The sequence below is a fragment of the Lotus japonicus genome, chromosome 1, assembly GCF_012489685.1.
Source record: "Lotus japonicus ecotype B-129 chromosome 1, LjGifu_v1.2".
NCBI classification, from domain to species: domain Eukaryota; kingdom Viridiplantae; phylum Streptophyta; class Magnoliopsida; order Fabales; family Fabaceae; genus Lotus; species Lotus japonicus.
In genome coordinates, this window is record NC_080041.1 from 69,981,999 (window position 1) to 70,003,923 (window position 21,925).

Here is a 21,925-nt window from a genome sequence, read left to right on the forward strand (position 1 = left end):
GCCAGGCGCGAAAACATCATGCCCCGGACCGATCTGCGTCTCGGATAGATAATACTGTCGCCGAAAGTGCCCCTCGTCCTCATTGGCGTAACAGGATTCGATCCCCAGTATCTCCCGACACCAATCGTCTAAGTGCGCTCGGTCACCCTCCAAATGAGGCCACTTCTCTCGATCGATCTTTTTCCGTTTCGGAGCATCTTTGCTCATCTTCGGCTTGGAACCTCCCCCGGCCGCTTTGCCCTTTTTCTTTTTGGCTCCGGTCATACTTAAACCTGCACAAGGGAAAACGTCGTTTCAATATCTCAAGTTATTGACCACGACTCAAAGGGGAAAACCAGTAGGATCCGCCTTTGTCCCTGGCAGGGAGAACAAACCCAGCGCTGAAGGACCGGCCCACGGACCGCCCCTCCGCCACACGGGGGGGGGAGACAACTCTCTCCCGCCCGAAAAGACGCACCCTAAGAACCCCTAGAGGACGGGACGAGGAGAAGAAGAAGAAAATAAAATGCGTGAGAAGTCGAGAAGAACTCACCAAGTAACAAGAAGAGGACGATCACCGGGAAATGAAGGACGACCGCCTGGAAGCTACGCCTTACGACGTCGGAATAGAAAGCTTCAAAGGATGAGAAGATGAGAGCTTGAGGTGCAGAAGAATAGGAAAAACGCAAATGAAACCCCTTCTTCCCCTTTTTTATAAGGGAAGTTAGGAATGAGAAGCGACGCTTCACCAAACCCTACGTCTGTAATGATGACTCTAGGGGAGGCGGGAAAGCTATCATCCAATCAGCTTCCGCCACGTCAACAAGGGGAATGAAACGACGTAACGCGTGCCAATTGTTGTCAGACGCATTAATGGCACTGCCAAAACGTCGCTTCATGTTACTGTTACGTAACGTGTGGAATTCGAGTCGTCACCGCGCCGTCCCAAGGTCCAGGGGGGGACAACCACCCCTTACCTGGGGGTGACGACTGCCCCACGACCGCACGATAACGACCGTCCTATATCTTGGGGGTGACGACCGTCCCGCGCAACCGTACTCTGACGACCGTCCCATATCTTGGGGGGTGACGACCGTCCCATATCTTGGGGTGACGACCGTACGTTGACGACCGTCCCATCTGGCCTCACCTTCACCTTCTTAAGCTCATGCCTCACTCATGCAGTGAGGCAGAGCTAGGGGGCAACTGTTCCAGCAAGAGTTGGCAGGTGCCGACCCAAAGGATGCAGGGAAATTCGCATAAACCTGACCAAAAGCTTCTAGCCCACTACCTCAGTGGGCTAGAGCTGGGGGGCTACTGTTCTGGGACGACCAGGGAAGGGTGTCACCTGAGCGAGACGACCAGGGAAGGGTGTTACCCGAGTGGGGCCCAAGATGGACGACCAGGTAAGTGCGTTACCCGAGTGGACTCGACCACGAGCGGGACGGCGCTCACCCCTAGCCCGAGGACATGGACCCCACCACCTAGGTGTTGACCTAGGCCAACCACCCTACGGAACTAGGGTGGTTGGATGGTGGGCTCCCTAGGCAATCTAAACCGTTGGATCACTGCAAACCGCAGAAGGAGCAGGAGGATCCAACGGCCCTTGGCCCACCAGTACAAGCCATGCATGACGTTGCATGGCTCCAACCCTAATACCCCAACTTGTATATAAGGGGGGCAGCTCACTCATTCTAAGGTACGTTATTCTCTCCAATTTCAGCTACCCCTTTACTCGATTCCCTTACTCACTTTGGCATTGGAGTCCCTTGCAGGAGCCCCTCCCGGGTCCGTTCAACAAGCCCAGCACACCGGTCCCACTTCTTCGCTTGGCAGCCCCACTCTCGTGATCCCCCCGATCAGCTGTGATTGGGGATACGAATATCTTCAGCGAAATGGTTGTGGTGGTGGTACCCTTTTGGATGAATTAGCCACACGCGTGTAGTTGAAGGCGAAGTACCTCAGCTGCGAGAGTGCGATGGAAGAGTGTTTGCCTATGGTATGAACTCATGATTCTATCTCTCTATTTTTTGATAGCTCGCACTAGTTGATCTCCAACCCACACAAATATTTTTTCCACTAAACCCTCTTGCTACTTGGAAGTCAGCTTCTCATATAAATTCCATTGACTCCATTCTCTAAAGTAATGCAACAAAACGGAGATGAATGTGTTCCAAGATTAATTTGGGATCTTCGCTTCTTACTCAAAAAACGAAACAAATGCTCTGCACTCCCTCTATGCTAATGAAGGATATTGAAGTTCCTTTGTCTAAGGTATGAGCACATATGTTGAAGACATACTTCAATGAATGGTCAAGGACTGACAACATGTGCAAAAACACATGTGAGGCCATTCCAAGATTTGGAATTGTTTAAGCTTAGTTTGTCAGAGTCAGGGCTGAGAAGATTATCGGACAAGGATGCATGCTGGAAAACTGAATGGTTGATCTCTTAATAATAACTTATGGCAGACACAAAAAAACTGAGGTCAAACGAAAAATTAAAAAACTACAAGCGAAAAAAGTCTAAATATCAGAGATGTACAACATTCAGATTCTCCGATCACACTACTGAAGAGTATTGATGTACAAGGAACCCAAAAAATGCTTGTCCAATCCATTGTCTTGAAGACTGGTCTGATTTTTCTTATCAGCAGAGCTTGAAGAAAAATGCGGCCTTAACCGAAGGGTCCTAGATAAACAAATAATGTGCACCTTTCCCCAACGAGAGCCAGATTACAAAATGGATATGACTACAAGCTCATGAACAAAGTTGTTAGTCACAGACTATCATCTTCATAGCTTCGCTGACTGCCTTGATTTCTTCATCTAGGTATGAATCTGTCAGAAGTAGTTTGAGCCTGAAAGTGTAAGAAACATATGAGAATGGTGAGTTACAACACAGGTCAAGGCTACAATCTGAAGCAATCTTATTGGGAAGTTCCCATCAGTTTATACAATTATGTGAACTAAATGTTTGTGTAAGCTTGCAAGTAGATAAATGTAAAAAACATGTACCAGTATGAAATTCAATAGTTAATTAATTAATAGACTAACCCTCCTTTCCAGAATTGTTTGTAATATTTTATAATATCATTATCCGTTAAATAGAACTACCTTAGAGAGAGGATTCTGAGTGCTCTCAATAATAGAATAAATTCATAACGAGGAGTGCTAGCACACTCACTCTAACACTATTTTCAACACACTCGTTAAAATTAATGTGGGTCCCACTAAATTAAAGTGGACCCCATTTTAATGGAGCCCACATGAATTTCAAACAATGAACGAAAGAGTGTTGGAAAGAGAGTGTTAAACTGAATATTGCTAGCATTTAACATTCGTAAAATGTTAGTAGAAGCTGTTTGAACTGTTCCAACACAACCATCAATAAAATGTAATATTAAAGGCCTTTAAATCACACTGATGGTTTTATGAATGATCTGGGTTTCAAATTCCAGTTTTGAGAAAGATTACCTGAGTTGCATATGATGAACTTTGCGCCAAAAACTTGAGAAAATCATTCTTCTTTTTACTGAAATTGAATTTCGCCATGTCCAACAGAGTCCGTTCCCTTTTTAAATCCTCCAGAACCTTTTCCTTCTTCCATTTGATATCCTTCATTTGCCTCTCAGTTTCGATCTCGCCATCAAGTTCAGTTGATCTATCTGGTTTTGGAAATTTCACATCAACATCTTCCCTGCAGATCCCAACAGTTTTTAAAAAAAAATCACAGATTTGATTGTTGCATTCTTCTGCAAACAAATTAGAACAATCAGCATTTTCAAATGAACCTCACTTTTCAAAAAGGATTTTCAAAAAATAACTGAAAAACATAAAACAATAACAGTTCTTTATCAGGAAACACGGAAAAGATATCAGCTCAAGAACCTTCAAAACCTCCACTTTACAAGGCTCAATGTTTATTCATTGAGGTTCCATTGTGCATGATTGCATATCAAGACTACATACTTGTCTGAGTTTCTATGCCAATTCTAAGATTGTGATGCGTTGTTGGACCCTATTATGAATAGGATTGTTCCTGTGAACTACAGTGTGAACTACAGGTAATCCAGTGAAAAACATCTAAAGAAACTGATGAAGAAATTTGATTTCTGTTAAAATATCATTGAAAATATCTTGCCACGTCATCAATCTATCATAACATATGTTGGAGAACCTTAGATGATTTCTTAGAATTAATTTCCATATTTTCTTATATATCAATATTTGTTTCAATATAGAATGGGTATAGATTTAAGGTTTCCACCTGTCATATAATTCTCAACAGATACTTCAAGAGATGAGACATAATGCATAGACATATCAACCATTCATACTCTTACCTATTGCCCAAGGAAAATACACCGCAACTCCTAACCATCCCTCCGTCTAAAGAAAGAGCTCCATCGCTTATGCAAGGAAGTGCTTGGATCATTTCAGCCCTTGTCTTATAAACTTGTAGGCGAGAAAAGAGATTATAAAAAAGAGTTTCTCTGAGGCCATAGCCGCTGGGAGTTACACAAAATAGGTTCCAGCTGTCAATATTAATCATATTCACAGCAAACCCCAGAAATCCAGGTGGACACTCCCCATTGGGTAATCTCGGCTTTAAAATGTCCAACTTCCGTTCGGAGTCATCAAGGAAATATTTGCCAGTATAAGGCCTAAAACAAAAGAGGTAGAAAAGTTAAAAACGAAAACACAAGTTTCTCCATAGCCACGAATGAAAGACAAAATCACAAGACTCTTGCAGTCGTGCCTCAGAGATTCAAGACATATCACTAGAAATCGACCATCCAAAGGTCTTCCAATAGAAGGACCTAGCCCGTGAAGACCAGAACTTTTATTTATGCAGCCTTCCTTGTCATACATTTCAAGAGCTTTAACTCCTTCATAGGTTCTACAAACAATCGCTCGCATAGTGTCCACTCCTAGATACTCCGAGAAAAGTCTGCATTCCAAATAAGTAAATTGAAACCATCCACATGTGTGCTTACATATTCATAGATATTAGCATACAGAGAAAAAAAAGTTATTCTGTCTTTCTTAAAGATAATAGCAGACTGAAGAAATAAAGAAGTCAGAACAAGGTTAAAATAAGCACATGATTTCACAAGCCAAAAAGAAATATCTATCCGAAAATTACCGGCTAAGATTGCCATCCTCAACTTTGCCCAGCATAGCAACAATACCCACAACATCCTTTGTTAATGAAAGCAGAGACACCTGGGCTCCATGATGAGTCTTCAGCTGGCACAAAATACCAGCAGCAGATTTTTCATGCTGCAATATCTGTTTATTTACCTCCTCAGTTGTAAGGTGGGGATCGTCCGCATTAGCAGCCTTGATTGTACTTGAAGACTCTGGTCTCCCAACAGTAGCTATGGATAAATTAAAAATTAAACACATAAATGACACCTAATATTTTGTTGGTATACACCTGTTATAGAAAGGTGAATAAAAGATCATTTACAGAGTTAAATTTGAAAGTTTATCATATTATTAATAGCCAATAACTACACTTAATATAAACACTTAATTTTCAGCCTATACACGCTATAAGCTGTAATATTAACAATGCCCCAATAAACTTCATAATCGAAACACTAACAGGTAAAACTAGTACCGGTGACCAATAACTATATCACTGGTATTTTACTCTGCTGTAAATAAAATACCGACCTTGCAAGTGCATACAACAACAACAAAAGTCTTATCCCACTAAGTGAGGTCGGCTATATGGATCATATTACACCATTGAGCAAGTGCATACAACAATATTAAAACTTAAACATTGATTAAGAATGAAGAATAAAATCCTTAAGAAGTAAGACAATATACCTTGCAAATTAAGAATGAAGTCGTCTAACTTGCTTTTTTCATTGTTCAGAAGATTTAGGTTGTCCTCATGCTGCTTAATTTTCATCCCTAATGTATGCAGATCCCCTTGTAGTATCTGCAAGTATGACATAGGTACAATATCATCACTTTGTGCTTTTTTTAATTGTATAGAAAAATTGATCCATTTCTACTCATAAAAAGTAAAAAACAACATAAAACATAGGGAACCTGGGAGTGCCGGATGATGGACTCTGCTTGTGTAAATTCTCCATTTTGCACATTCAAATCCACAGGCACCAATGCCGAAGAGCTTTTTGACCGTTCAACTTGAGACATTCTATTCTATCCTACTATACATATTCAATGCAATTCACCAAAAAATGAAAGGAAAAAAAGCACCTTTAGCAACTTTTCAACGACCCTCTATACAGAATTACATTTGGAAGAAGCAAAATGTTACTACTATGAAAGCCAACCAGAAATTCATCATCGACATGACTTCAATTTCAAATGGGTAAATCCAATTTCAATGGAGAATAGGAGGGAAGAAAGGAACCTGTTGGAAGCTTTTGACAGTTTTGCTTTGACCGACTTCAGGGAGGAGATGGTGGTGGCGCGGTTGTAGCCATGGAAGAAGGCGGTGGGCGGTGGCGGTTTTTGGGAGATGAAGGAGAGGGAGAGAATAAAATCTTAAATTTTCAATTTGGGAACTTAAGTATATAGTTAGGGCATTTATGTAATTTTCCTATATAGTAAAGGCATTTATGTATGTGTATGTATTTTTTTTTTTTTTGAAAGTAAGGGCATTTATGTATGTAGCAAGGGAACTTAAGTATATATTTTCTTTTCTATACTCTTTTACTGTAAGCTGTTTATCTATGGAACACAATGGTTATATAGTCATTGAATTCTCCTGCTGCCCTTCTTAGAATGATGGCTATACTGTGGATTATATATATATATATATAATTATACATTCGTATAGTTTTCTTTCTATATTTGGTCTTTGATTTTGAGGTAAAGTTGTTATGTTTAGAACAATTCAATATGAAAGAATGCCCCAAAAGAAGGTTGCAATGGCTTTGTAAGTTTTGGTAAGTATACTTTGGACATTTCACAACTTCTACCCTCAATGCTACAAACATTCACTATGATGCCTTCATAGGAAATATGATGATAGTAGATCAGGATAATTTTACTCGAGTTTGCTGTAAGTAGCTATTATCTGATAGCTGCCTCTTTATTGTTATGTTAGGTACAGCCATATATTATTTTGGTCAAATTTAATCTTCCCTTCCATTATGGTTTTAGTTCTGAGGTAATAACTTTTTCTTTGTTTTGTCTTTTAAGCTGTTTCAATGTCATATGTTTGAAATTGAGGGTATAGTGGTGGTATGTACACCAAAACCATAGAAATTCTTTATAACTGTAAGACCTAGGATTTTAGAATTAAATAGATAAATAATTTCCAGCTCACGCGTAGGATTCAGTGTAAGCGTGAGAGGAACTTGACTTTCGTTTAATGTTGGGATTAGCGTTATGAAGAAGAAGGTTCAGGAAATGGTTAAGAATAATTATACAGTCGCTATAGGCTATAGCACGAGTTCATTCACTTCCGCCTTAGGGCGAAAACGTTAGTAAACGACTAATTTGCACTTAAAGATACGATGGAAACTAATTCCAAAAATCTTCAGAGAAATGTTAGAACTTCTCTTAATCCTTCCATGACAAGCGTTTCGATACGAAACCCTGGGATGTACGAACATCCGATTCTAGTTCTCGGAGGTTTGCCGAAACTAAAACCCTGATAGCTCAAGAAACCTAAAATAAACGGTTGATGAAGACTTTTTCTATTCGGAGCTTCGAACGAAGATTCCACACGTGTACACCTATTTCACTTGATGTTTCCCATCTTTCTTCAGAAAGAAGTTTTCTCATCTGACATTCACTGCAAAAAGTAGTTTTTCGGGTAAAATAGATTTACACCGACTTTGGATTGTTTACCTTAATTCCAAGAAACCTCATTTGAGTTTTGGAATTCTGTCGCTAGAATCTATCTTAGGATTCACAGAGGAATGCGCAGGAAAAATCGGAATCACTCTTATATTTTTATCTTAACTCTATGAGTTAAATCCTCTAGTGTCTAAACCAATCTGTACCGGTTTAGAAAATATCTTCTCAAAATATCTTTACAAAATATCTTCTCAAAATATCTTTACAAAATATCTTCCATTTCATTCACTATATATATGTGTAGCTTGAAGAATGAAAAGAAAACAAAAATCTCACCCAAAAACCCACCCAAACCCGCGGCCAAGGAGGAAGGAGGAGGAGAAGAGTTTTTCGCCGATTCTTGCCTGATCGTCCCACAGTTCGTTGCTACGCGTAGGCCTCAAGGTACTGATGCTTTTCCTTACTTCTGATCGTCAATTCTGTCGTTTTTCTCTATGTTTTTCTGTGCTCTAAGTTTTGAGCTTTTTGCAAAACTATCCAAATAACTTCATCTTTCTATCTAAACTTATTCCCTGCGTGCCCATGAGCATGTTTAGCGGATTACATTTCGCCGATTCTCGCCGAATTGCCGCCGAGTTTCAATTCTGCTCATAATACCCATTTTTGGCTGAAGTTCCGTCCTTTGGGCTTAAAACCCTCGACTGAGCTTAGCGTTAGTAAGATTAGTCGTCATAATCGTCGTTGGTATCAATCCCATCTAATTTGTTTTTCGAAATTCTGATTTTTGAGTTCCGAGCTAAAAATATTGACCAAAATACCCCTGCGACAGTTTCGATTCGATAATTTTTCTGAGAGTTTCCCTGGCCTAGATATTGCCTAAGAATACCTAGGAATCGATTTAGATCGAAGAAAAAGTTCGGAAACCCTATTTTACATAGTGGCCGAAACCTATTGCTTAGGGTACCGTGTCCAAAAATAATTTTTGGGTCTCTATGACCTGAGCCATTGCGTAGCTCTTTCGATTGTCGAAATTTTGGCGTTGGTTTCGTGTCATTCAGTGTTCTGTAACTCTAGTTATGCTCGTTTTAGCGAACGAAGTTCTGTTGTCAATTCGTGCCTTAAGAGGAACTCTGAAGCTTTAAAAGCTTTCTTTCCGGTTTCGATTAGCGTTATTAGATAGTGTTACTTTTGGTAGGGCTTTTGTTGATGATTGTGTTTCCTTGTTCTAGGTTTACAACTTCCATGCCCAACTTCTACTCACGAAGGTAAGGGTGCTCAGTTTTAGAGTGTCTTTGAGTCTTGCATGCTTTTATCGCACTGCCTGCGTTTGAGATGAAGATGTTTATATTGATTGGCATTGGATTATGATTATTATGCTTGGAATGTTGTATGCTTGCATATATTGACTGTTTCTGAGGCTTGTGCCAAATGTTTTCTGAAGGCTTCGGCCGAGTAAACTTATTGAGACGTGTGTCTCCGTTTTCTGAGAGGCTTCGACCGTTTACTGGTTTCTGTCATTACTGCTTTCTAGTGGATATGACATGATTATTGCTGATACTTGACGTGGTTATTGGATTTGGGAGTTGTTGATTGATTTTGGCATATAGGGCTGAAACTTAAGTGGCAATGTAGTGGTTTTCTTTCCACATGACTGTCCCGTCTTTCAAGGGCGCTATTAAGTGGCAGTGGAGTGGATATTTTCACAGGACTGTCCCGTCTTTCATGGGCGTTATTAAGTGGCATTCAGGGGAGTTCGTTCTTCGTCTGTCCCGTCTTTCATGGGCGCTATTTGGTGATAGTTCAGGGGATTCCGTTTCCCGCTCTGTCCAGTCTTGTGAGACATTATTGATCGATCCATTTTGGTAGCAGCATATAGTTGCATTATAGGGAACTAACACCTGACCCTATGTTGTTGGATTTTAGTTATTGGTTTATTAATATCTGATTTGATGTTGTATTGTTGAGGTTGTCGATATCTGAATTGATGTCATATTGTTGAGGTTTTTGATATCTGATTTGATGTTATATGTTAAATTGTTGATATATGGGTTTAGTTATGTTGCTAGTTTATTTACCATGATAGGTAATTAAATTTGAATAGCATGATTTTCTCTTTCATACATGGTAATTGCATGGAGTTAACCCTTTCTGTCAGCATCATAAAAATTCGATTCCCGAGTCACACGCTGTACCTCCTTAAGTTGTCCAGTTTTAGCAGCAGCTTCAATGTACTTGAAGTGAATATCAGGATCCTCACTATACAAGAAAAAAAAGGAAAAATTACAATAATTGAAAATTGAAAGAAAACTAGAAAAGCAAAGCAGACTGTCTAGTGAACTAAGGTAACTCATTCTTTAATATGAAATACCTGGAGCTCAAGTATGCACTCAAGAAAAAGTATAGTCCTTCATAGGATTTGAAATTCTCAAAGAGTTTAATGCATGCATCAGCTCCCAGCTGCTCAGAATATTCCTTAGCAGTCTAAAAATCATGCAAAACGAAAATAAGATTCCTTTATAATCGACTAATGGAATAAACAAATGCCTAATGGCAACATTATCAAAAACAGTACCTGCACAATTATTTGAAGATTGCCCCTAAGATTGACCAGTAAAAGATCTTTCATACACTCAAGTGCCCATTCTCGGGAAAGGGTTCCAAAGAACTCTACTAAAGCCTGCAAAGCGTCATATATTAAGAATGTAAAATGATTTTATGATAGATTAGGTCATTTGAGCAATTGCAATCCATACCTGTGGCTCAATGGCATGTGTATTCACAATAACACGTTTGATATCAGGCAACTCAGAATAATGCTGCACATAACAAATACAAGGTTCAAGAAATTATTCTCACAAGGAACGCCACTTAGTCAGTCAGTCAATCATCAGAATTTGGAAACGTCACAAGATTAATTTCCAGAACCTAAAACAATATATCGAGTATTGTCATGTTTTCCTTTTATAAAACAACTATATGCAAATGCAATACTGTCAAGTTCAGGGAAACATAAACAGCGCATAAAATAAAAGAACCTTTGTTTGAAGATATCCATGTTCAGGCAGATTGGCTTCAGCACATCCAACAAAAAAGCTGTTGCCTCACGGATCAAATTCCTCTAAAAAGTAACAGAAGAAAAATATAAACAAAAAGTTCCAGCCCACACAAAAAAAGAAGTGTAAGATTGTTTCTTGCTTTAACAAATAATTCTCTGTTTTTGATATTATAGGAAAACATGTTAGCCAAATCAAGAAAATTGTCAAAAAGCATACCAAAACCAGTTTCAACTTTCAAGAGATTATCTTTTCTCAGTTTAAAATTTTGAAAACAGAACAGAATGAACACCACGAGAGAGAAAACAAATGTTGTACTTGTACATGATCGATGATACAGCCTTTTTTAACTTACATCTGAGTTAAAAATAGTATGACAACAATGAACCAACCATCGTCGCCTTTTATTTAATGCGCCACTCCCACTCCCTGAAATACACGTTCCTTTCCCCAAGTAATCATTTCACCTTGTCATTACAGGTCACAATTCCTTACTTAACTGTACACATTCCCCTTCCCCTCCTTCTTCATTAATCCACCCCTTACTACCAACTACCTTCATATTCTTTCCTGGCTCTCATACCGGCTTCTCTCGATTACCCTGCGAACTCCGACTTTCCTGCTCCTCTCTGCACGACTTATTTTCGGTTAGTTTTCTCGTCCCTGTCTTGCTCTTTCCTCTTTCTTCTTCCCCCATGATTCCTTCAACAAGAGCCCTTTCCTTTGTGGAGGAAATTAAAGCTCACCGCTTTGAAACCTTCGCCACTCTCCCTTCCCCGGTTCAGGACGCTCCTGACCAAGGGATCTTTGACCAACCATCGGAACTCTCTACCGATGACTCTATTTCCGACCTTGCCCGCAGGGCTGGTGGCCTTTACAGCACCTCGTTATTAGAAAGCCTCCTTCGTACCTTAGGTTGTCGGGGCCAAGACCGCCCATGGCAGCACTGTGCATTCAACGACCTCAAATACTCCCATTTCTTTTTCATATATGAAAACATGTTCCTTGACCTTGGCATCAAACTCCCCTTTTCCCCGTTCCTTAGTGTTGGTAAATCCGCAAGTGTACGAATCCACCCGGTTTTAATTATCGAACCACAGGGATTGTGAGTGACAAAATTCAGTTCAAGTCTTGAGGATGAAGGTTTGTTTTATTGAATCAAAGATATGTCGAAGTAGCAAAGATAAAATAAACAAAAACTCAGAAAAGAACATGCTTTGAGTTCTTGCTCAACTAGTCAATTTAAGCACATCATTCTAAGCACATGTTCTCATGGATCTCTCCTTGATGCTATAGCCTAATTACTCACTTATTGATTCCTCACATAAGCAATTCTCTCATACTAAAAGCTAAGCTCAATTCCTTGTGTACTTAGTCATTTATATGAGGTTTTATATCATGCAATTTCAGGCCAACAAACCCCAATCATTCCTCTATTCCTAGTAGCAAGCAAAGAAGGGGTAATCCCAAATCGGTTCCCTAATCTATAACAAACTTCCGTTCTGATTATAGAAAAGCAAAACGCAAGCATGCATACAAGCTTAGATTGAAATTCAGAATATGGGATTCAAGGAAAGAAGAAGATCATGTGGGAAAGAACTTAAGATTATAACTCAAATATGAAAAGTCTTACATGAAAACCAAAGCATAAGAAGAGAGATTAGCCATGCTAGGCTAAGAACCTGAATTACAAGCTTGAAAGCCTTCTCTCACTCTCCTAGATGTTCCTCTACCTCTAAACTTATGTAAAAATGGAATGGGTATCAAGGATTCCAAAAGAAAACCACTAAAAACCTATTTATAGGCAAAAGGGGCGAGTTTACTGCCATCAGGGCGCTCAAGCGCCAGACCAGGGCGCTCAAACGCCAGATGCTGGCAGAAAACACCTACTGTTTAGCTGGCGCTCAGGCGCCAGACAGAGGCGCCTGAGCGCCCGTGCTCGCCCAAAAACTCATAAAACTTCATTTTAACTCCACTTTATTGCCTCCTTCAAGTCTCCAAGCCTCTAGACCTTCCCTCTTCAACTGTTACAACCAGAAAACTTGATGACAAAGCTAGGAAAATATCTAGAAATTCAAAGGTTAGTTTTGCACAAAGGCTCCAAAACAAGTGGAAATTGCCTAGGACTCCTAAACTCTAATAAAATGCAACTAAAGCCCTTATAAAACTATAAAATTACTAAACTAATGCAAATGCACAAATAAAAGTAAAAATGCATGAGAATGTATGAAACACTACATGAGACACACGAAAAAGAATCAAAACTAGCAAAGAAATTACCCAAAAACACACTACTAAATCCGAGTCATCACTTAGCCAAGTGTTGCGCGACATTAACGTTTCCCCTTGCCAATTGCATCCCCACGCCTGGGCTTACCTAAGTTGTTTTGAAGTTCTCTCCGACAGTGTCGACGTAGTTCCTTCAACCGCCCTCTTCTTCTTTTTCTTTGAAGTGGATCCCCAATCCCTGTGACCCCATGGCTGGGTTTCGTTGGCGCCCCGCCCTGGTCGCGAACGTTCATTCCCTACAGGAATGATCCCGAACCCCGTCTAGCCATCCGATACTTTCGAGTCGTCGTTCACCCAGCTTACCCCACGTTATTTACGCAAAAGGGAGGAAAAACCATTTTCCCATTTTACTGGACCAAGTGTTCTAATCCCGTAGCCGACCCTTCTAAAGCATCCCTACCTGCCAGAGAAAATTTTGCCCTCGGGATCCTTTCCTGACTTCCCTCTCTTAATTGCGTTGAGCTACTCGACGCTCCTCCAGGCTCTAAATTACTCCCGCGATTAGGTCGCCTTTTACACGTTTTCCTTTATGTAAGACCTGAATTTTCAGAACAAGCTAGTTTCCGACTCACGCGTAGGATCAGTGTAAGCGTGACAGGAGTTTGATATTTGAGGAAGATTAATGAAGAAGAAAGTTCAGGAATTGCTTGAGGAATGTTGCGTAGTCGCTTTCGGAGTTAGTGCGAGTCGTCTGCACACTTGCCTTAGGGCGAGCGTGTCCAGAATAGGCTATTTCGCTCTTAAAGCAACGTTTTAAGTGAGATTTCGAACTCTGGGAAAATTTAAAGATTCTCTTTATTTTTCCATCGACCAGCGTTTCATTTCGGAACTCTGGACTGTACGCACGATAGGTTTCACTTTTAGGATGTCCGCCGACGCTAATTTCTTTGCTTCGAAACCCTAGTTTTGAGCGATGGATGAAGACTTTTTCTATTCGGGACTTCTAACGAAGATTCCGTCCGCGTTGCCAGACTTGTTTCGACATTTCCAATCTTTCTTCAGTAGGGAGTTTTGTCGTCTGAGCATCACAGCAAAAAGTAGTTTTTCGGGGCAGATTAACCGACACCGCTTTTGAGTTTTTCGATATCGTTTTTCCCAAATCTTAGATGTTTGTTTTGAGTTCTGGAATTCCGACGCCATAATCTCTCTTAGAATTCCACGGTGATCGTGCTGCAAAAATCGGAATCGCGAAATTTTCATTTTCCCGCGATTTCACCCGCCTATAAATAGGCGAAAAAGCAAAAATCTTGCCATTTCACCCATTCAAGGCCGCGGTTTGTGGAGAGAGAGGGAGAGGAGAGATTTTCGCGAAATCTTGACCAATCTTCGTGCAGTTCGTCCCTACTTCTAGGTATCGAGGTAACTATCATGAATCCTGCCTCTGATTTCTGTTTCTGCTGAGTTTCTGAAGTCGTTTCTGTGCTCTAAGTTTTGAGCTTTTTCTAAAATTGTCCGATTTCTCTGATTTCTCGCTTGGGTTATGTTCCTTATGTTCCCCTGAGTCTAAAACCTCTGTCAGTAAACTCTGATTGCGATTCAGTTGTCCAGGATCTGAAAAATTGACTCAAAACTCTTTTTGTCTCACATTTCGAAACTTTATTGTCGTAAAGCTATAATCTGACTTCGTGCCTTTAGGATTTGTTGTCACGGATGTCATGAGGATCAATACTGTCAAATCTGTTTTCAGAACTGATTACTTTGAAGTTTTGAGCCTTTATTTTGGACCAAAATGCCCCTGCGTAGTCGTATTTCGACCCGATTGTCCGAAAATTGTTCTGACAGTTTCTTTGCCTTGGTTTTACCCTAAAACTACCTTGTGAATTGATTTAATCAAAGAAAAAGAGCCGAAGCCCTTTTCTCCTTAAGGCCGTGGGCTATTTCCTAAGGGGGGGAGCTTTTCGTTTTCGAAAACTTGGCTTTTCGTACCCGATTGTCGTATTCTGAAGCTTTGATGCTTTGTCTATCGTTTATGTATTGTTTTGCGATCGAACTAATCGATTTTGTTTGGATTCTGCTTTGTTTTTCTCCGAGGTTCAGTTGGAGGAACTTTGGAATATTCAGAGCAACTGTTTGAGGACAACCTTGATTTCGAAGCTGGAGCAGCTCGAGGTTAGGGCAACTTACTATATATTAGCTATGAATGCATGATAGGCGTCGATCAATTCGACTTATGCTTTACTTTGATGTTGATTGTGTTGATGAACTGATGTTGTGATGTTGTGCTTTGTTGGATTGTGCGTTTTGACGCGACTTCGGAGTGGAGATTCATTGATCTGGTGATCTTTGATGTTTCGGGTTGGATGAGCAACCCTAGGCAAGTTCAAACGAGGGGTTTGGGACTTAGCCATTTGTTGGGATTCGTTGGTTTACTTAGACTTTCCCCGGGAAACTTCTTTTGGGTGGTTGGTTTTCGGATAACCTAGAATGAATAGAATTTTGTAAACTAGAGACTTTGGGAGACTTAGACTTTGAGAAATAAACTCATAACCTGACTAATTCAATTCGAAACGTTTTGACTAATTGAATAGTTATAGGAGAACTAAAGGGGAAACCATTTACGAAAGACGGGGAAAAGTCGACCTTTGTTGTGGGTTTGGAGAGTTATCGGAATTGGGGAAAGCCACTAAGGTGAGCTATGGTGATGATTGAAGTCACCGAGTACTTTAGTACTCTTGGGGAGTGTTGTGGAGCCGTGTTGTATTGACCGACACCTAGTGCTCTTGTTGTTTGGGCGGTGTTGTATTGACCGACACTAGACCCTTGTGTATTCTGTGGATGGAGTTGTGTTGTATTGACCGACACTCACTCCGAGTTGTGTTGTATTGACCGACACTAACTCATGGGTTTGTTGAGATTGGGTTGTGAGCTAAACACTTTCGTGGTAAGGACGATTCGTTGTTTGGCTAACCACGTTGCATTCAATCGGGTGAATAACGGGAATGGTTCACCTGTGCATATCATGGTGAATAACGGGAATGGTTCACCTTGCATAAATGATGAATAACGGGAATGGTTCATCATATGGTGAATAACGGGAATGGTTCACCAAGGATGAATAACGGGAATGGTTCATCCAGGATGGATAACGGGAATGGTCCATCCATAGTGAAGAACGGGAATGCTTCACTTGTGGCGAACGGGAACGCGTCACAAATCCGGATTCATAATTGCATTTCACGCATACATTCATGCTGACTGAGATTGTGTGCTGTTTGTTTATTGAGGCAGTGTTAGAGCCATAACATGCTAGGATTACTTATATGCTTATATAACAACTTATATATATATACCCTGTCACATGTGGAGTGTAGATGTACTTATTGCTGTGAGTTGACCCTGGCGCCTTGGCTTTGTTTGTATGTTTGTCTTTGGGCGGTCGGCCTGCTGCCAGATGTCGATGGCCGACTGGTTCTCGACGGTCTCTCCCTCGGGGGGGATCAGATATGAGTTGCTGGATAGGGATGCCCCCACCGCTTGGGTGATCGATGTGGCTGGTCACCGGGCGACGTATAGGGGAAGGGTCATGGAGGACCAGACGGATGAGCGAGGACGCCTGCTGAGAGGAGTTCTACGGCGTATGGAGCTGAGTTTTGACTTGCCGCCCTCAGTTCACTGTGGACCAGGCACTGGACATGCACCACCTGCACCACCTCCGACTTCACCTTCTTTTGAGGAGGACCCAGAGGAGATCGAGCCTGCTGCTGCTGCTACACCCGTTGTGCCACCTCCGGCTACTGCCATCGCTTCTACCGACGTGGCGTCGTCCTCTAGGCTCGTACAGCCGAGGAGGGAGTCTGTTGTCCCATCTGCCTCACGTCTCTTATCTTTTTCTTCACCGCACGGCTACCGTGTGGACCCCTTGATGAGGGTGGAGGAGGAGGATGTTCTCACAGGAGAGGTGGATGTGGAGACCGGCTCGACTAGGGCGGTGCGCAGGACAGTGAGGAGGGAGGTTATGGACTTGGACACCGAGATGATTACGGTGGATTCCGACTCTGACTCCGAGAGCAGTGGGGAGAGCTACTCGCCGAGCAGCGATGAGGAGGAGGAGGATTGGTGAGCCGAGCTGGGAAGGTAGGTTAGGATTAGCGACATTTTTTGTGTAGAGCTCTGATCGTCAGTTTCTTTTTGGGACAGGGTAGGTTCCGATGTGTGGCTTTTTGTGTGGTTCTTTTGAGGAGGATCACAGAGAGTCTGTCGGAGTATAGGGGTCTTCCTTTCAGGCCATTTTTGAGTGCCGACTTTCTCTTGGATAACTGTATTTTGATACTTTTACTCACAGTTCTGGTTTGTATATTTGCCTGCGGGCGTTCTGCTTTGGAGTCACTGCGGCTTCGCGTGACATGGAGTGCAGCTGAGGCTGTACAGATGTATATATTGTATATCGGTTAGTTAGTTGTTGGGGTTTGTCTTTACTTCCTTATCGCTTTGATTTAAAGGAAAGAAAAAAAAATTACCTGTTTCCGCGTAAAGTTTATTTTTGGTTACTAAAGTGACACCTGGAATTCGGGGTGTTACATTGTGGTATCAGAGCTTAGTCGAGTCTTTTGGGAGTCTTTGGGGAATAGGTCTTCTGTGCTAGGTTGTGTGACTCTGCAAAGAGTGAAAATTGATTGTCTGCAGAACGATTTTTCGTTCTAATTGATTGCATGGTTGTTTAACCATATGTAATAGTTTGGTGCTATTCTACGATTAGGACTAACAGTTTTCTTGGGGGTAACAGACGATGGTGAACACAAATCAGCTAGCAGAGATGATGGCCACTATGGCCCAGGCAATGACTAACCAAGCGAATGACAATGCTTTGAGACGTGCTGCGGAGGAAGCGCGTGATCAACACCAGCGTCAGAGGGAGGCGACTTTGGATCAGAACAAAGGGTTGAATGACTTCAGGAGACAGGATCCGCCTAAGTTTTCGGGAGGTACTGACCCGGACAAAGCGGAACTTTGGATAGAAGAAATTGAGAAGATCTTTGGTGTGCTACAGACTGCTGAGGGAGCCAAAATGGGAATGGCAACCTTTCTGTTGTTGGGAGATGCTGAATACTGGTGGAGAGGCGCCAGAGGGATGATGGAAGCAAATCATATTGAGGTGAACTAGAATTCTTTTCGAACAGCTTTTCTCGAGAAGTATTTCCCAGACAGTGCTCGTGACGAGCGTGAATCACAGTTTCTGACTCTGAAACAAGGAAGCATGACCATTCCGGAGTATGCTGCCAAGTTAGAGTCTCTGGCAAAGTACTTTCGGTTTTTCCGTGATCAAGTTGATGAACCCTACATGTGCAAGAGATTTGTGAGGGGATTGAGGCCTGATATTGAAGATTCGGTGAGACCGTTGGGGATCATGAGATTCCAGGCATTGGTTGAGAAGGCAACTGAGGTGGAATTGATGAAGAATCGGAGATACAACAGGGCTGGAACAGGAGGACCGGTGAGGTCGACACCACAGAGTTTTCAGGGAAAAGGGAGGTTTCAGGCGAGGAAGCCATATCAACGTCCTGCGGGGAGAGGGTTTACCCCGGGATCTTACAAGCCGATGACTGGTGCTGCTACTTCAGGAGGGTCGGGAAGTCGTACCCCAAACCGTGAAGTGACTTGTTTCCGGTGTGGAGGAACCGGGCACTATGCAAACAATTGCACGAGGCCACCAAGATGCTACTACTGCAATAAATCTGGGCATCTGGCTACGGAATGCAAGGCACTGAAGGTTGAACCGTCTGTGAATGCTGTTAGTGGGAAGCGCCCAGTGGCGAAGGGAAGAGTGTATACCATGGATGGAGAAGAGGCTGAAGGAGCTGATGGTTTGATCAGAGGAGAATGTTAAATTGACGGTAATCTTCTAACTGTACTCTTTGATTCTGGTGCAACTCATTCATTTGTCTCTAAGGATTGCGTATCAAGACTGCATCTGCCTATTACTACTTTGAGTTTTGATCTTATGGTAACTACACCTGCTAGGACTCTAATTGCTAATGCCGCATGCATGCACTGTTCAGTAGTATATAAAGATAGAACTTTTCATGCCAACCTAGTATGTCTACCCCTTAAAAACCTAGATGTAATCCTCGGGATGGATTGGTTATCCCACTACCATTGTCTTTTGGACTGTAGTCGAAAGAAAGTGGTGTTCCCAGACTCGGATCTTTTCGAGTATCTTTCTATTAACCACATTAGTGCGTCGTTGAGCGAGGGCACTCAAAAGTACTTTTCATTGCTAAGTCTGGAGGGGAAGAAGGAATCGGATATTCAAGGTATTCCGGTGGTTCGAGATTTTGCGGATGTTTTTCCTGGAGATGTACCTGGACTACAACCTGTACGCGATGTAGAGTTTGTGATCGATATTGTACCCGGAACCGGACCGATTTCGATCGCACCTTACCGTATGGCACCTGCGGAGTTAGTGGAGTTGAAGTCTCAGTTGGAGGATCTTTCGGCAAAAGGATTCATTCGACCAAGTGTTTCACCGTGGGGAGCGCCAGTGCTTTTAGTTAAGAAGAAAGACGGAAGGTCGAGATTATGTGTGGATTACCGACAGCTGAACAAGGCGACGATCAAGAACCGATACCCGTTGCCGAGGATAGATGATTTGATGGATCAGTTGCGAGGGGCTACTGTATTTTCGAAGATAGATTTAAAGTCAGGTTATCATCAGATCAGAGTGAAGATTGAGGATATACCAAAGACTGCATTCAGAACACGCTACGGACACTATGAGTACCTAGTGATGCCGTTTGGAGTGACTAATGCACCTGCTGTTTTCATGGATTACATGAACCGCATCTTCCATGAATTCTTAGATCGGTTTGTGGTGGTGTTTATTGATGATATACTGATATACTCGAAGGATGCAACGGAACATGAAGGACATTTGCGCCAAGTTCTACAAGTGTTGAGAGAAAAGAAGCTGTATGCGAACCCTTCCAAGTGTGAATTCTGGCTGAAGGAAGTTAATTTCTTAGGCCACGTTATCTCAAAGGAAGGCATAGCTGTGGATCCGGCGAAAGTAGAGACTGTTTTGGCTTGGGAGCAACCGAAGACAGTGACAGAAATCAGAAGTTTTGTGGGTTTGGCTGGATACTATAGACGCTTCATTGAGGGATTTGCTAAGATTGTTGGACCTTTGACTCAATTGACGAGGAAGGATCAACCTTTTGCATGGACAGAGGCGTGTGAAACAAGTTTTCAGACTCTGAAGGAATGTTTGACGACGGCACCTGTACTTATTTTGCCGCAACCAGAAGAACCTTATGAAGTTTATTGTGATGCTTCGTATCAAGGCTTGGGATGTGTGCTGATGCAACATCGAAAAGTGGTGGCGTATGCTTCGAGACAGTTGAAGACTCATGAGAAGAACTATCCGACTCATGATTTGGAGTTAGCTGCCATTGTGTTTGCGCTGAAGATCTGGAGGCATTATCTCTATGGTTGTACTTTCACGATATTTAGCGATCACAAGAGCCTTAAATACTTGTTTGATCAGAAGGAGTTGAACATGAGGCAACGAAGATGGATGGAGTTCATCAAAGACTATGAGTTTACGTTGCAATATCACCCTGGGAAGGCGAATGTAGTTGCTGATGCTTTGAGCAGAAAGATGCATGTCTCGTCAATGATGGTTAAAGAGCTGGAGTTGCTAGAACAATTTCGAGATATGAGTTTAGGTGTGACACCGTCTGAGGGAAAGTTGAAGTTCGGTATGATCAGAATTGCCAGTGGACTGATGGAAGAGATTAGAGAGCAACAACTGCAAGATGAGTTTCTGCTTGAGAAGAGGAACTTGGTAAATCAAGGGAAAGACCCGGAATTCAAGATCGGAACGGATGATATTTTAAGATGCAAAGACAGAGTTTGTGTACCCAACAATCCAGAATTGAGAAGGCTGATCATGGATGAAGGACACAAGAGCAAATGGAGTATTCATCCGGGAATGACAAAGATGTATCAAGATTTGAAGCTGAATTTCTGGTGGCAAGGAATGAAGAAACAAGTGGCCGAGTATGTAGCTGCATGCTTGACTTGTCAGAAGGCCAAGGTAGAGCATCAAAGACCTGCTGGTATGCTACAGAGTTTAGACGTGCCAGAATGGAAATGGGATAGTATATCCATGGATTTTGTGGTGGCTTTGCCAAGAACACAGAAGAGACACGATTCGATTTGGGTGATTGTAGATCGTTTGACCAAGTCAGCGCATTTTCTACCAGTGAGAACTACCTACAATGTGGAGAAGTTGGCGGAGATCTATGTGGCGGAGATTGTGAGACTACACGGAGTTCCGACAAGCATTGTGTCTGATCGGGATCCAAAGTTTACTTCGCACTTTTGGGGAGCTCTTCATGATGCGTTAGGAACCAAGCTGAGGTTGAGTTCGGCGTATCATCCACAAACGGATGGGCAAACAGAGAGAACTATTCAGTCGCTAGAGGATCTACTACGGGCTTGTGTGTTAGATAACAGAGGAAGCTGGGATGATCTTCTGCCATTGGTTGAATTCACCTACAACAATAGTTTCCATGCGAGCATTGGGATGGCACCGTATGAAGCTTTGTATGGCCGCAAGTGTAGGACACCGTTGTGTTGGTATCAAGATGGGGAGAGTTTGTTGATTGGGCCAGAAATGCTGCAACAGACGACTGAGAAGGTTAAGCAGATCAGAGAACAGATGAGAGCTTCACAGAGCAGACAGAAGAGTTATGCTGATCAGAGACGTAGAACCCTAGAGTTTGAGGAAGGTGACCATGTGTTTCTACGAGTTACTCAGACTACGGGGGTTGGACGAGCTATTAAGTCAAGGAAGCTTGCGCCAAAGTT

The 21,925-nt window shown here is 42.1% G+C and overlaps 1 protein-coding gene across 3 annotated transcripts; it reads right to left on the bottom strand.

The window, feature by feature from the left end:
- Positions 1–2,404: 2,404 nt before the first annotated feature.
- LOC130744402 (protein DEFECTIVE IN MERISTEM SILENCING 3-like) lies at positions 2,405–6,534 on the bottom strand. 3 transcript variants are annotated; one of them, XM_057596593.1, is made up of 8 exons: positions 6,379–6,534; positions 6,051–6,172; positions 5,823–5,937; positions 5,128–5,362; positions 4,741–4,932; positions 4,325–4,645; positions 3,456–3,678; positions 2,405–2,839 (listed from the first exon to the last, which is right to left on the bottom strand). In XM_057596593.1, the coding sequence occupies exons 2-8, from the start codon at positions 6,156–6,158 to the stop codon at positions 2,804–2,806; spliced, it is 1,230 nt and encodes a 409-aa protein (XP_057452576.1). In that variant the 5' UTR covers positions 6,159–6,172; positions 6,379–6,534; the 3' UTR covers positions 2,405–2,803. The 3 variants fall into 3 exon arrangements, with proteins under 3 accessions (XP_057452576.1, XP_057452580.1, XP_057452585.1); XM_057596597.1 differs by having other exon boundaries at positions 6,051–6,169; positions 6,379–6,522; XM_057596602.1 differs by lacking the exon at positions 2,405–2,839 and having other exon boundaries at positions 3,596–3,733.
- Between the last annotated feature and the right edge of the window lie 15,391 nt (positions 6,535–21,925).